Raw genomic sequence first — 17165 nt, 5'->3', positions numbered from 1 at the left:
TTAAGAAAAATGTTTAACAACGAAATATAAAAATATTGAACACATTAAAAAGCCAACTAAAGATTATACCTACTCGTATATTTTGTATACGTTATTGGCTTTAAAATAAAACTCTTCTCTTAACGGTTTATTGTTTAATTTTTTTAGACCCGTGTAGGGATTCCCTCACGCTCCCAAAAACTCTATGAGCAATTATCTGAGAAAAATGTTACTGGTAACAAAAAACATTTAAATTTGTCATCAAATTTATTGAAATGTTTTTTATTACAATTATCGAATTAAGGTTGATCATTCTTTAGAAGCATACAGTAGGAATTAATTCATATTAGCACTGTTTAGTTAGAAAAAATTATAAATTCTTACATGTTTTTATCGAAAAAACGTTCACGTACACGAAAAACAGGATTTGGATCGAATTAATTCAATAATAAATAATTAATTCCTTGCAAATGGTTAAAATGGAATAAAATGTGTAAAAAAATATTTCCCTGTGGTGAAACATTTTCATCTTTCTGCTCCTTGCAAACAGTTCGGAATTTCGATTTACTCTCTGAGGCAAAGTTGTAGCCCTTGTCATAAAGAACAAAAATTGTGAACATACAAAATAAAAAAAAACTTCATCTTCAAGATCAAAATCAAAAAATTAGCTTAGTATTTAATGTAATGTAATCACACTTTGGCGGTACCGTGAAATAGCTCCCAAATGAAATAAATCCCAATGAAATAACTCCCAATGAAATAATTCCCATCAAAAATGAAATAATTCCCAAACTTGAAAAATGAAATAACTGCCAAAGGGTGAAATGAAATTACTCCCAATAATCGGCGGTTTCATAATTTTAAAAATATTAGTCCCAAAAAAGCGAAATAACTCCCAATGAAATAAATCCCAATAGAAATGAAATAATTCCCAATCCGAATCAATTTATTACTGTAATCTAACTCCCAATGAAATAAAGAACTACAAAAGTGAAATTATTCTTCGCTTACCAAACATTTTTTGCATTGCGGACCTATGGCGTAGCTCAAAGTTATCCTCCTCTGGGGTGTATCAAAAACTGGCTTCGCATAGAAAAGATTTCTTTCATTGACAAAGGCCGACAATGTAAAAAGAATCTTTTCTGAGCGAAGCCGGTTTTTGATACACCACAGAGGAGAAAACCTTTGCGCCCGGCCGAAGGCCTGCAATGCAAAAAACTTTTCTGAGCGAAGCCAGTTTTTGATACACCCCAGAGGAGGAAACCATACCGCCCGGCCAAAGGCCGGCAATGCAAAACAAATTTTCTGAGCAAAGCCAGTTTTTAATATTTTGTTTTTGCAAAGTAGAACCTAACAAAAATTAAATAACTCCCTATACAGTGAAATAATTCCTAATTCTCATAATAAAATGAAATAAAACCCAACAAAAATTTCATTGGGAGTTGTTTCATTGGCAGTTATTGCATTATGAAATAACTCCCAGCTAAAAATTATGAAATAACTCCCTATGCGTTAGGAGTTGTTTCATAATGAAATAATTCCCAAGTATGAAAAATTTGTTGGGTGTTATTTCACGGTACCCACTTTGGTCTCTGTTCCCTTTTTGATTACATTAATAAATGAAATGAAAAAAAATTGAATAAATAAATGAAATACTTGTTAAACCACTCGCACTTGTGTTTTAATTTAGATTTATTTAGTTTTAAATACAGCGCCTGAAAGTATGCATTAAAAATACGAATTAGCATAAAATAAGCGCCATCTATTGTTTGCACGTGCCATTTTTCAAAATGTAAAAAATTTAGTTTTTCAGTCTGGCAACATTTTCACAAAAAATCAATGCCCTTAAAAAGTTTGGTCTGGCAACACTAGTTTTCGTTAACAAAAAATGCGGGGCTGCCAGATTAATTTTTTTAGTGGCATCGATTTTTTGACCAAAGGTTGCCATATTGAAAAATTGATTTTTTTGATATTTAAAACAAAACTGTGCAAAACAATAGATGGCGCTAAATTTTGGTAGTTTGCGAAAAGTAAAGCATACCTTTGGGCGCTAATTTTAAAAACATCATCTGCAACCAAAACGGCCAAAGGTTATTTTTAAACTTAAAAAAATAAAACCAGCTTCATAAGCACAACCTGCAAATCATTAAACATAAAAATTTAAGTTTTTGCACGTTGACAAATGTTATTTTTTTTGTATTGTTGTTGTAGATTTGTTTATTGTTTTTCATTAGTATATTTTTATTTCAATGGGTTTTAATGTCGACAATGTAACTTAATAATTTAAAGTTACTTCAGTTTCTTAGTGCATTTTTCTGATGATTATATTATAACTAAAGTTTTATCGTTTTTAAATTTACACATACATATTTATATAAAAATTAAATAATTAAAAATACACAATTCAGCTATGACAAATAAATTAACGAAACGTAGTAATAATGTTTTTTGTGTGTATTTGTCGGTTAATTCGTAGAGAACCAACTAGCGGCAAATTTTCTTTAAGGTCATGAAGGGTATTCAAGGAGTTTTAGAAAAGAAAAGTTAGTTATCATCTTCTAAAAATATAAAGTTTAAAGAATAGGAAAATAAAAAAAAAACCAATCAGTATAAAAAGTCAAGAGAATATTAATAAATTTAAAAAAGAAGTAAAAAAAAGATAAGTTAAAAAAAAAACCAATTAACAAAAGCAAGCAATTAAAGCAAATCAAGGAAAATTACAAATATCAATTAGTATATCAAACAATTTCATTTACAAAACAGTTATTTTAATTTGTTTTTCTATAACTGCATATAAATTCAATTGCCTAAAGACCTTTTAACAATAAAATCAAAGTAATTTGTTATATTGTCAATGTTCTTAAGTGGTGATATATAAAATTAAATATATGTTAAAGTTATTAATAAAAAGTTTTGCATAGCCAGATAAAAAATAAAACAAACAAAATAATGCTTAAAAAATACTGAGAATTGAAACATTAATAAAATCTGTTTTAAAAATACTGAGGATAAAAGCAAGAAGAAAGTTGTTAAATAATATGTACTAAATACATACATACTTAGAAAATGATCTTAAAAATAAATAAGCACATAAAACAAATAATGATAGTTAATAAATTATTGATATACAAATATTATATATGTAAATTGATAATACATATTCAGTGTTATTTTGAATATCTATTGGTTAAATTTTCTTTGGCTATTTTCATTAACACTTTTCAACTGAATATCTACTCTAAATAATCAATAAAGTTAATAACAATTAAAATTATATTAATGAAAAATGTGAAAGACCCGCATCCAATTTTTAGAAGTACATAATTAATAGAGAAAAATAGAGTGTATGTAGTTGTTTGTGGTAGTAGTTTGTGGCAAGAAAAAAAGGTGTCATTAAATCGGTAGTAGTAGTAATAGTAATACATATTATAAAGTAAAGCAACGAACGCAACATATCAACAGAACACGTGATGTGACATTTAAAGTGTATTAGAGAATTCAAAACTATGCAGATGTTAGCCAAAATTGCTTATTTAATTGCAGCTAAAAGAGGACTCTCTTCGCCTAGATTTCAAAATAAAAAAAAAGAAAGAAAAAATAGGTTAATTACGTTTTTTTCCAAACAGTTTAATGGGATTTAATTCACGAGTCTTAATGTAGGGCATTCTAGGCCACGCCCAAGTCACGGGCAATGAACTTTCATAGTTGAAGTTGTACAATTGATCTGATAACCATTTGCGTTTATCTTGAGGTTCGGGATAAGTTGAGGCAAGTCCTTAATACCAAAAATTTTAAAATAAATCAATTTTCATTAATAAATAAGACAATTAAAGGTTTAATGCGTAAATTACCATTGTCATAAGCACATTTTGTTACACCAATAGCAATACGCATAGAGATCTCTTGAATGGTATTCAATGGTGGATACAGAGAACCACGATCTAAATCAGCCTGATCCACAAAGTTGGCAAGTTCTTGAGCAGCAATTAGGAACATATCATCAGGTATGTGATGGGTACCTGTAGCAATAACGCCCAATGCTACACCAGGGAAGATGTATGCATTATTGCCTTGGCCAGGCGAGTAAGTCTTACCATTAATAGTCACAGGTGGGAAGGGTGAACCCGAAGAGAAAATTACACGGCCCTGAAATAAATAAAATATTAACAATATGGTTTAAAATAAAAATTTAATGTCCGTTTGCAATTTAAGTAGATTTCATAGTATGTACATAGAATAATCGCTTTTAACGATTATAATTAATTTTGCTTTAGTTCTTTTACGAACGCACATAAAATATATATATTTCGTTCGCTTTCGAATATATTTAATTCATTCAAAAAAATAGTGCATAATAAAAAATGTTATAACGAAAAATAAATTTTAATTGTGTTTGTGAGCATTTCTTGTTAAATTTGCGTTTTCTTGTGTAATTTGAGTTTTATATTTTGTGAAATTTTAATTTTTTAAATATGTTTTTGTGAATTAAACATTTGTTGTTTTATGTGTCTCATTAAGCTTTTCATATTAATTCACTCCACGCTTAATTCCGCGTTATTTAAATAAAATTCATTCAAAGTTGAATTAATTCATAAGAGAATTCATTCAACCTTTGAAAGATTTAATTTTTGTTAATTCAAATCAAATACAAATTGAATTAAAGTATTTTGTCTTCATTTAGTTTAGTTTTTGTTTTGCTTTTAATCATTTACAACATGAATTGAATAAAGATCTCAGTCTAAAGTCTTTTTGCAATAGATTTGAATTGAAGAAAAATTTAATAAATTTAATAAGCTATTTTGTAATGGATTTGAATTAAAGAAAACTTGAAAGATTCAAAAAGGAATTAAATCTTAAAGGCATGAAGTCAATACGTTTGGAGTGCTAAGGAATTAATACTTAAGAATTAATTCGTATTCAATGTTTTAGTGGAATTGTTAAGAGAATATATTTAAATTGATTTTGAAAAATAATTTTAGAATTAATGCAATAAATGGATCTGTAAAGAGCTTCCGAAATTTGATTTCAAGTAATAAAAACATTAAAAAATAAACTTACATCTGTGTTTTGATAGGCCTGTTCGGCTGTACATTCTGCCTTACTGGTAGGATTAGATAAAGCAAACACAACAGGGCGATCATTATTAGCAGCCATAGTTTGTAAAACTTTAGGTGTGAAAATACCGGCAGCAGCAGAGGCGCCAATTAATACCTAAAAACAAAAAATTTAAATAAGAAATATTCAACAATTTAAAAGATAAAATCATTAAACTCACATTAGGTTTAATTTTTTCAACAATTTCTTCCAAATTTTTCATAGGTTCAACATCCTTGGCGTAATTAAGTTTGTGACCCTCCAGACTGCCTTCTTCGCGAGTGGTGGTCAATAAGCCATTAACATCAACCATCCAGATTTTGCTGCGGGCCACCTAACAATTAAATGTCAATTCAAATTCAATCCACTTAAGGTGTGTTTTAAATTACTCACATCTATTGGTACACCCTCAGCTACCATGGCTTTAACTGTTAAATCAGCAATACCAATAGCTGCCTCGCCAGCACCAGCAAACAGGAAGGTGTAGTCAGCAAAACTTTTGCCTGTAATACGCTTCGAAGCGTATAAACCAGCTACCGCTACTGAAGCTGTACCCTGAATGTCATCATTGAAGGTACAATATGTATTACGATATTTATCGAGGAACCTAAATGCATTGTGATTGCCAAAATCTTCAAATTGTATCAATGCATTTTGACCATAACGTCTCACTACAGCCTCCATGAATTCATCAATAAAATCATCATATTCCCGGCCGACAACACGCTTTTGACGTAGACCAACATAAAGGGGATCTTCCAAAAGATCAATGTTGTTGGTGCCAACATCAATAACAATGGGCAAACATTGATGAGGCTTAATACCAGCCAAGGCGGTGTATAAAGCTAATTTACCAACAGGAATACCCATGCCGGAAGCACCTAAATCACCCAAACCTAAAATACGTTCACCATCTGTGACACAAATAGCACGGACATCTGGTTCGGGCCTGTTAAAATATACAAATAATTAAGTTATGAAATTTTTAATAAGTATCCAACAAATACCCACCAATTTTTAATAACATCAAACACATGACCACGGTCATTGATGGTCACAAAGAGACCACGAGGTCTACGGTAAATTAGACCAAATCTTTGGCATGCCAAACCCACAGTGGGTGTATACACAATTGGCATCAATTCCTCAATATTCTCCGAGAGAAAACGGAAAAAGAGACGTTCATTACGATCTTGCAAATCACTCAAATATAAATATTTATTCAACGATTCACTATAACGATTGACTGCAATTTTGCACAATTGCAATTGTTCTTCCTGAGTTTTAAAGCGTGCAGGTTGTAAACCATGTATACCCAATACTTGGCGTTCTTCGAGGGTAAATGCTAGACCCTATAAATAAAACAATATTCAATGTAATATGTAATCATTTTTAAAATACAAATATTTTTTTTTTTAATTCTCAAATTACACATAGACTAGAGCTGGGCTGTTGTATGCATTTAACAATGGGGTATCGTTTAATTTCATTTTCATTTAATACTCACTTTGTTTAAACGTGGATCCCGAATGTGATCGATGCCCATTACTTGTGAGGGGCACAATATGTCACCAACCACTTCATGATATTCACGGACTTGTGTGTTGTTGGCAACAGCGGCCGCAGCTGCTGTTGTTGTTGGGTTGTTTGATGAACGTGCTGTTGCACATATTTTGGTTAGATTTCCGTACAAACTGTAACACATTCATAATTATAAATAATATTGTATGTATTTGATTGAATTGTAATAAATACATTTATTAAACTTATAAAATAACAAATAAGATATTCGGTTGTGCCGGATATTATATACCCTTATGTTATGTTAAACTTTTATAAAAAGCTTAATTTTTTGTGAATTCAGCTAATTCTTGTAAAATTTTTGTTTGTAGTTTAAGAAAATGTTGGTTTTTTAATCGTCGTTTTGTCAATAAAATAGAAATAACTATATTCGTAAGCTACATTCGATCTGAAACCGTCAATAACTTTTTTTTCATCTGAAGAAAGTAACTTTTTATTTTTTACTTTATACAGATGAAAAAAAAACAAGAGAAACGGCTGTCTCGAATCTTGTATACCCTTCACCAAATTATACTTTAAAATACAAATTTTAAATATTTTTAAGTAAACAAAATAATTAATTAAAATTTTTCAAATAAATATCTATTATAAATATCATTTGATATCAATATTGTCCCGTATTTTTCCTTATATCTGAGCCATTTGTGGGCCGATTTTTAATAGCAATCGAACCGAAAGAATTTCCGCTATATTGATGTATCAATCATATTTGTAAGTTCTTTGGGGGCTACGGTAAGTTGATTTCAACATACAGACGGACATACTGACATACGACTTCGCTATCTTTAGCGATCCAGAATATATATTAGGGTGGGTCAATTTGTTTCTTGGGGAAATTTTCGTACAATTTTTCGTAGATTACGTTTTTGCTATACGTCTGTTGAGCAAAAAAAATTACCCACCCTATATATACTTTGTGGGGTCGCAAATGAAAAATGTAGAAATTACAAACGGAATGGCAAACTTGGTGAAGGGTATAATTAATTTGGACGGCCTTGGTCTGAGGTCGATATATTCGATTGTTAAAACGTAATTTTGATGGAGGGAGTATTATGTTTTGAACAGCTTTTTCTACCGCTGCAAAAACATGAGAATGTGAGAAGTGAACAGTAAACTTTATAATGAACTTTTAGAAGATGATCTTATTTAAAATTGTTGTTTAATATTCCTCTGTTGGACTAGCCGGCTTCCAGATCGGATTTAATCCATATGGTATATTAGTGACAAATTGAAAATTAAACAGAAGTGGGAGCAAATTTATTTATTTTTTTAAAAAGTATAGTAGAAATATTGCCGTACCTTATTTTTTTTTTAATTCAAAACAAATAAGATATTTAGAGATAATTTTGAAGCAACTGTTCATTAATCTACAACGAAAAGGAAAGTCGAAGCCGATTGAAAACGTATTTCTCTATATCGAAATCTATTTACGTTATCATTCCATGAGGTTCCATTTACTGACAAAACGAAGTTGATACAATTTATTTATACTTTACTAGTACTTTATAATTTACATATTAATTAAAGAAATAATTCAGTGAAAATAAAAAATGTATGTTATCTATGGAAAATAGTGCCTCCAATTACAATTTCCGTTACTTTTTCAAATATAAAAACATTATTGAACATTTGAATATGATTTTACTGTTAACCCTCTAATGCTTAAGCATACCCAAGGCAATCATCGCAAAATAAATAAATGCAAATATAACTGATTTTTCATTTCAAAAACACAGACAGTTGCTAAAAAAAGTAATGAACTTATTTTAAAAAGCTTTCATCGTTTTTGAAATGAAATATCAGTTATATTTGCATTTATTGGTATTTTGCGATGAGTGCCTTGAGGCATGCTTAAGCATTAGAGGGTTAATTACTTCTATAAAAAAATTATAGAAGTTTTGCCTAAACATCAAAATGACATCTAAATATCGAAATTGTACAGTATTGGAGACATGGATTATAAAGAGAGAAAAATAGTCGAAAATTAACAACATATTCCAATGACATATTAATGTTAAATTCATTGGATCTTAACTAGAATTTGAAGCATTTCGGTTTTAGTAGTTGTGATAAATATTCCACCTCACTATTTTGCTTGGTTCTTTTACAAATATTTAAAAATTAGTAGAATCCATGAGAAATTAATTTATCAAAACTATTTGTAAATAACATTTTTTGCACATATTTATATTGATAAGAAATAGAAGTATCCAAATGACGAATATGTGTATTCTCTTCAACTAGTACCCTACATACAATTATCAACCGTCATATATTTAAAGTGAAAAGTCATATCTTTAAAGTGAAAAGTCAGTCTTAACCTAAATATAACCATTTTAATTTAGTTATAGAAGAACAGAAATCAAAACAAAACTTATGAGTGGTGATTTTAAAATAACACTTATACATATTTATTTTTGATAACAATATCAATTAACAAATAATTTTAAATACGATTTCTTTGTTAAAACCACATTAATAATAACACAATTACAAAAGTAAATAGTAACAAAAAAAATAATAATGCTGTACATCAAATCAATAATAAAAAATGAATCTTGTACATATTTCGTTTTCTGTTTACTATTTATTATCTACATACATATTTGTTGGCTAAATAAAAACTAAAACTATCTAAAAATATGTAGATACATCATACAAACAATGACGCTAAAATGGTAATAAACTAAAAAAAAATATTAGAATCATCATCATAATCATCAACAACAGCATGAGTTGTTATCATAAGTTACTATTCAATTGTCAGCTGACTCTTAACTTAAGGTTGTTATACCCAGAAATTAGCAGTTAACAAATAACAAACTCATACATTTTTATGCATATGGATGTATGTATGTATATTTGAAACATTTACTTGGAATTTGTTTTATGAAGAATACAAAATGCTATCAAGAAAAATATATTTTTAAAATGACACAACGATAGCATATACATATGTATATCTTTCTTTATAGAAATATTTAGCGCGCTTAATTGGAGTGAGAACTAAATTTGAATTTATTGTTCATAGATAGATAGTAATAATACCCAATAGAATACAAAAGCTTTCGTTAGCGGCATTTGTATTCCATTTGTCTTAGTAGTAACAGAATGAAAATAATCATAAACAATATTTCGATTGCTACTTACTACCTGTGGTTGTTGAATAGAAGTACTTACACTACGTACTTGACATATTTTATGATATCTATAGTATTGTGGAACAAACTCACACCAAATAACAAACGCTAACTAGTAAAAAAAATGTGTGACGTGTTGTCAAAGCAAATTGTTTTTCAATATTCACTCAAATACAGCGTGACCGAGAATTTGTTATACAGATAACAGGAGTTTTTATACCCTTCGCCATGGTGATAAGGGAATATATCGGTGACATTCTCGAATAATGGCGTATCGTATAAAATCAATTTTATATGAGATAAAAAACTCTCAGATACTCGGAGTTATACATATGTGGAAACATTCAAAACTAAAACATGAAAATAATTAAAATTTTGCAGAGACTATCTATAAATCTATGCAGATATGACAACTTATGACAACATCACTTGTTTTATTTTATAAAAAATACTGTCAAATATACATTAATTGTCAAAAATTTTTATGCCGACATAAATCATTAATGTTGAAAATTTGTTAGTTAATAATGTAGAAATTTGAATTTTTTTTCCAATTCATCATTATTTTCAATCTATTTACAATATAATAAGCAAATCTTAAAAATTAAAAAATAACTTAGTTCCAGCGAAAGTGAAAAATGTATTACTTAACACAAAAATAAAATTGATTTCAAATCATATTACTAATTAACATTTGGGGAATTCAAACGGTCTGCTATTAAAAAAATTTTTAGGAACGGTATCTTAGAATGAATTAAACTATTGTTTTTATTGGGAACATCCTCAAGTTTTTTAGGGTCCACCCTAATGCTTTCCCGGGGAATAACTTTCGACTTAGATGTAATAGATATTTAATAGAATATTTGTGCATAGTATTATCAGTTTTACTGTATTCCAATACTATTTGTAATTTGTTTCTGAAGTTCATGAACACTTGGATAAATAAATAAACCTGGTCTTACGAGGAAATACATGTTTAGCTTCAAACGTAATTATAACAATTGATTGAATCTATGTACAAGTATATAAACCAGCTGTTTAATGAGTGAATTCATTTTGGCAAAAGTTTATATAAATTATATCTAATTTTGTGTCTAAGTTAATGCCAGCAAACTAGATAGATTGGACGGGGACATATAAATACATAAAGAAGAGAAAACTTTGTAATTATTATAATGTTATTATCTTGGTTCATGGAATTTCTTATTTTTATAGAATTTTTGGTAGTGTTGGTTTAATGGTGAAACGAAAGAAGAGAGAATTAAGAAAAAAAACATTGTTAATGTATAGCCCCCTTTTGTTTGACCGAAATACGTGATGACGAAAGTATCTAAGACCTTTCACAAAAGTTTGCTATTTTTTTTTTGCTTGTAGGCATTATGTTATTTTAAATTTTTGTTTTGTGTTTTTATGGCTTGTTTATTTCAAATAAAATATAATTTTTGGGTTGAATGTATTCTGCATAACTTTCATTCTAAATTAGTTTTTTATAGTTTAAAAACTATGACGCAATTAAATTTATTTACTGAGAATTTATAGAATTCTCTATAAGCTCTGAAAATACGTGGACTATTTATCAAAAATTTATAATATAATATAGAATTGAATTGAAATTATAACTGACGTCAGTTTAGATAAACAAATTTGCAAGTATGTATATTATTGCAAATATTATTTATTAAAGTAAAGCCATTGAAATCGCCTATATTTATAAGGTAAAACAAATGAAAAGAGAAAATTAGTATTTATTTTATTCATTCAGTTGCAGAATTATATAGAATATTATAAATACTATTTGTAAAACAACAATACGTGCAACTTTTTAAATAGCTATTTTGTTATAATTGTATAAACGATAAGTAAAAACTGTTATATATGGTATAAGAGCAGTTATTTAATAATTTTTCTAAAATGATGTAATTTTAAATCAACTTAGAAACTAATATAACTATTTATAAACTAATTAGTAACAATTATAAATCTTTTAATGTACATATATACTATTAAACAGACCACATACACATCTGCTCAAAATAATAGATACACCTAATTGGAAAAAATTTAAATGGCGGTAACATTGAAAATTTCCTCGCAAGCGTTAAGAATACATCATATTATTAAAATTTCTATCTGGCAATGTCATGTCAGTCAAAAATCTGGCAACTATTTGCTTTCATGTTGATTTTTAAAAACGAATTTATTTGAATTACAAAAAATTATTTGCTCATAAAAATAGATACACATCAGTAATTTGTAATTTGTTTATATACAATTTTTTTTTGTGCAATTTTTTGTTCCTATTTACGTGAAACAGTAAGTATAATTTAAATTTTAGCAACAATTTTATAAAAAATAGGACTCTTTTGAAGAAAATGGGACGAAATCATCATTGTACCGAAGATGAGAAAAAAATTGTTCAAACGATGAGAAATCAAGGAAAATCATTACGGGAAATAGCAAAGAGCATAGGAAGATCTTTACATTTTGTCCAAAATGCTTTATCTAAAAAACAAAAAAGAGAAACTCGCGGTAGACCAAAGAAAACCAGTCCAGAAACAGATCGTCCTTATGATTAAAAAATACCCTTTCATATCATCGAAAGCTATTTCTGCGGAGCTATGTAACGAAATCAGTCCACAAACAGTTCGTCGTCGTCTTTTACAAGCTAAATTGCCGGGAAGAATTGCCAGAAAAGTGCCACTAATGCGCCAAAAAAATATCAAGACAAGATTAGAATTTGCTAAAGAGCACTTACAATGGTCCGGGTGTGAAGGCGAAAAAAAATGGAGAAATATTTTATGGAGCGACGAAACAAAAATAAATTTGTTTGGAAACGACTGCCAAAGAAATGTACGCCGACCAAAAGGAAAAGAATTCCACGTTAAATTTACAAAAAAGACGGTAAAACATGGCGGGGGAAACATAATGGTTTGGGGTTGCTTTTCATGGAATGGTGTTGGTCCGATATTCCGAATAGAAGATACGATGAATGCTAGTGGGTATAGAGACATATTGGAAAACGTAATGCTTCCATATGCATCGGAAAATATGCCATTAATATGGACATTCCAGCAGGACAACGACCCAAAACATAGTTCAAGATTAGTTAAAAACTGGTTCTTGGAGAATAACGTACCTGTTTTAAGCTGGCCCAGCCAATCCCCTGATTTAAACCCAATAGAAAACTTGTGGAGTGAATTAAAGATAAGGCTTTCGAAGGAAGTTTTCAAAAATAAAGACAATTTATGGGAGAAAACGCAAAAAATATGGTACGAGATTCCCTTGGAGAAGTGTCAGAACTTGATATCCAGTATGCCCAGAAGAGTGGAGAAAGTTTTACAAAACAAAGGTGGATATACTGGATACTAGCTTTACTTTAATAATAAACTAATTTTTTTAAGATAAAATTTATTAGCTTTTGTTTAATAAGAATTTTTAAAAATGTATCTATTATTATGAGCAACAAATTTTTCGAAATTTAAGAAATTTAATTTACTTTATAATATTTATTATTAATTATGAAATATTTTGTTTTTGTTTTTTACTCTCCTTTTAACTATAAATAAAAATCGACTGAATTTTTTTTATAATTTTACAATATACCATTATTTTTTTTCGTTTTTAAAAAATAAATTTTGGTGTATCTATTATTTTGAGCAGATGTGTATATAGTTTCTAACAAAACATTAAAAGCTTATCATTGAATTAGTGAAATAGAAAAAAATCTACATAAAACATGAATAAATTCTCTGTCATCTATGTAAATCATCATTTTAGTATCATTTAAGTTACAAATTAGACCACATAAACTATAATTCAAATTCAATATTTGATTTATCGAGGGAAAAGGACATGAAAAATCTACATCTTGATAAGACCGTATAAAATTTAAATCAAAAAAATCATCGAAAGTTTTCCCTTTTCTTATTTTTAACATTGAATAGAACAAATGGGAAAAAGGAAAAAAATCCCGGGAAATTTTGTTTCATAATTGGGCTTAAAATTGTATATATATAAATTCTTTATGAATACATATATAATATTTAGGAATACATATTTGGAAAACACTTTCAAGATAACAATAAGAAACAATGCTTATTATATTTGTCTTCGGGCAACAAATTTGAACCTGACCATGAAAATTAAACAGATTTTATATGTATACGATTAAAATAAAATGAATGCCAAACAAAAAGTATTAGATAAAGCGAAATAGCTATTAAATAGATATACATTGTGACGATGTTGGTCTTATATGTATATGTAATTTTAAATTTTAAAAATCTAATGTTTTTCTAATTATAAAATGTTAGCTTGTAGTTAGTAAATCCAATTTTGTATTTTTTTATAAAAACTAAAGATCGACAATAAAACATCCACGTACATATTTACTTACAATTAACGCTATCATTAAAAAAATTTACAAATTGTGTTTATCAAAATCTACAAACCAATTCTGCGACGGTTAAAATTTTTTTCTTTTTAAATTTTCTTAAATTTTTTTTTAATTTTCTTAAATTTTAAAAAAAAAAAAATAAATTTGTCAGTGAAAAAGGTATGACAAAAAAAATATTTTTTTGTAAAAAATCGGTTTAAAAAATATTTTTCCCGATTTTGAGCCATAGTAGTTCCAAAGGACTTTGAAATAACTATCATTAGCTATCCATATTGCATATATAAATCCTGATATATGTAGATAAAAAATAATTTGTGGGCCGATTTTAAACAGCATCCGAACCTATATTGTCTATAGCGGATATATTGATGTATGAATCATGTATGTAAGTTATTTGGGGGCTAGAAATTACAAACGTATATGCCACTCATGGTGAAGGGTATGAAAATTACGATTTTAAATGATTTATTTATGAAAACTTAAAATAAGTGATAATTTGGCACTAATAATTGTTAAAACATATTCATGTTTTTTAGCTTTAAAATTATTATTAATATTTTGTTTACACCATGATACAACAACATAAGGTACACCCAGTAGAAAATAAATTCTCAATTATACAATTGTCTTGTAACGAACGTCAAACAAAAGAAAATATAAAAAAATATGAAAAAAAATCAAAATCAAAGTTTGACGTTATAGGCATAGGGTAACATAGAGACGAGACGTAATTGTCAAAAACCTAAGTCTGTTGTCAAAAACCTATCTCTCGCAACAACAAAATTCATGCTAGTCAATGTATTTTGTTGTTGTATCAAACATATTTTTTGTTGTATTTTTGTTTGACAAATCGTAGTGTCTCGTCTCTATGTATAGTTCTCTATGGTTATAGGGCTAAATATTGAAAACTCTCCCTAGTGATTCTACCTTCTACAATTATTGTATCATGGTTTACACTACAAAGAAATTTAAAACAACATAAAATCTAACCATTATTTTATAATCTGATACAGTATAAAAAATTATACCAAGATTTAGATTAATTCATAGAATCTTTACTTTCTGAATTATTTTTCACATACTCGTCCAGAGAAAGCAATATATGATTCACTGTTTATCGAATTAATTACAATTTTAAAAAGAAAATTATTAATGTTTTCCTTCTTTTGTAGGATTGATAAAGTTTTAAAAAAATTTAAAGTTTCTTAAAAAAATTTTAATAATTGATAAATTTTTGACAAGATATTACTTTTGAAAAAAAAACATATGTTAACCCGAAACTTATGAATTGTGATTTTTAATTATATTTATTAAAACACATCAATGTAGGTATTTAATTACATAATATTTTTGGATAAAATTGAGATACCTATTTAAAAATAGTTTAGTTAGTAAATGGACCATGAATAAGCCAATTTAAACATTTCTCTTTTTATAAACGCATCAATGAAATATTTAAAACACAAAGAAAATACCCTTTTTCTTGGCCAATATCTTAAAACGAAAATATAGATATTTATATTAGAAATAACAATTTGTTTTTTTATTTTATTTTTTAGGATGACATACAAACAATTTTGAAGGTGGTATACCTACAAGAAATTTATTCTATGCTGGCATACGTAAAGTGTAAAGAATTTCTAATGAAAAAAATACATAAATAGAAACAAACAATGAGACATACGTACGTAAATGTTCTATTTATGAAAAAATTGAAATTTTAAATAATAAAAAGCTATACCAACACACAAAGAAAATTTAATATTAACCACCCTGCAACAACAACCCACCCACCTTCTTGATAATCTAACAATCATCCATCTCTAAACTAGTACGCAATTATTGATTTTTTAACGAAAGTTTTGTTTTGTTACGTACTAACAAAAAAAACATCTAAACAAGTGCAAGTAAAATTAAATTTAAAATGGTATTGACATTATGTAACCAATATTGGCACCAGGATGCCAAAATATATAAAAATAAGCAGGTCGGCCGACAGCAAACGAGATGAAATAGGTACCTACATATTAAACAAATGCATAATTCGATGTAGGTACTCTACAATTGTCAGCTGTAAGTAAACGAAATCGAAAGTTTACTTGGCAAGAAAAACTGTATTGTAACAACGACAACAATGTAAACAATGTAACAAGAAAATTTAGTTCATGGCCAAGAGCACTCAGACATCAGAGTGGATATAATTTTTAGGAAAGCAGACACAATGGCGCTACTAAAACATGTATTCCTTTAACCAAAATAATAACGCAGACAGCTGTTTGTTACAGGTTCATAAGAATATTCTCTTTTAGCCAAATATAAATGGTACTGGGTCAATCGAAGAGATTTTGTGTACATAGTCGTCTCTGCACATTTGAAAATGTGCGCGTCCCTGCCCCAACGCTCCTTTTGGCAATAACATCATATATACCAACAAAAAAATGATGTGAAAATAATTATTGCATAAGCTATTTTTTCACACACAATTTTCTTTTATTTGCAGTAACAAATTTCATTAACACAAAAAAAAAAATTAAAAATTATAATAGAGAAAATTAAATTTTACTTACTTGGGACGTGAGAACATGATTGATGTTTCCTTTTTTTCTGGCTAAGACGAAAGCTCCAAATACCGACTATTAAATTTTGAAAATAAAAATCTTTTTCTGTGCGTTCTTTAATGTATTAATTATTATGTACGAGATTTATTTATTAAACATTATATAAAATATTTAAACTATTTTTAAAACTGTTGCGGTTTTTTGTAATTTTTTATGTTTGCAAATTATTTTTTTAAACTCACGTGCCAACTTTCGCACACTAAAAACCCAACCGAATTCGTTGAATGAAGCTTTTCAACTGACGGATACCTCTGCTAGTGTTGTCATATTAGGGGATTTTATCCCCACACTGGGAATTTTTTTCAAAGTCGGGGATGAACATTTTGGCTTGTGGATATAAACTATTGTTATTTAGAT

General features: G+C 28.2%; 1 protein-coding gene across 2 annotated transcripts; it reads right to left on the bottom strand.

Moving 5' to 3' along the window:
- Positions 1-2164: 2164 nt before the first annotated feature.
- On the bottom strand, positions 2165-17053 carry Men-b (Malic enzyme b). Of its 2 annotated transcripts, none has more exons than XM_065516157.1 (9): positions 16758-17052; positions 6581-6767; positions 6085-6425; positions 5467-6022; positions 5255-5407; positions 5038-5190; positions 3831-4125; positions 3590-3754; positions 2165-2537 (listed from the first exon to the last, which is right to left on the bottom strand). In XM_065516157.1, the coding sequence occupies exons 1-9, from the start codon at positions 16772-16774 to the stop codon at positions 2524-2526; spliced, it is 1881 nt and encodes a 626-aa protein (XP_065372229.1). In that variant the 5' UTR covers positions 16775-17052; the 3' UTR covers positions 2165-2523. The 2 variants fall into 2 exon arrangements, with proteins under 2 accessions (XP_065372229.1, XP_065372230.1); XM_065516158.1 differs by lacking the exon at positions 2165-2537 and adding an exon at positions 2987-3543 and having other exon boundaries at positions 3626-3754; positions 16758-17053.
- Between the last annotated feature and the right edge of the window lie 112 nt (positions 17054-17165).

The sequence above is a fragment of the Calliphora vicina genome, chromosome 1 (assembly GCF_958450345.1).
Source record: "Calliphora vicina chromosome 1, idCalVici1.1, whole genome shotgun sequence".
NCBI classification, from domain to species: domain Eukaryota; kingdom Metazoa; phylum Arthropoda; class Insecta; order Diptera; family Calliphoridae; genus Calliphora; species Calliphora vicina.
Note: the sequence above shows the minus strand (reverse complement) of the source record. Positions and strands in the feature narration are given on the sequence as shown.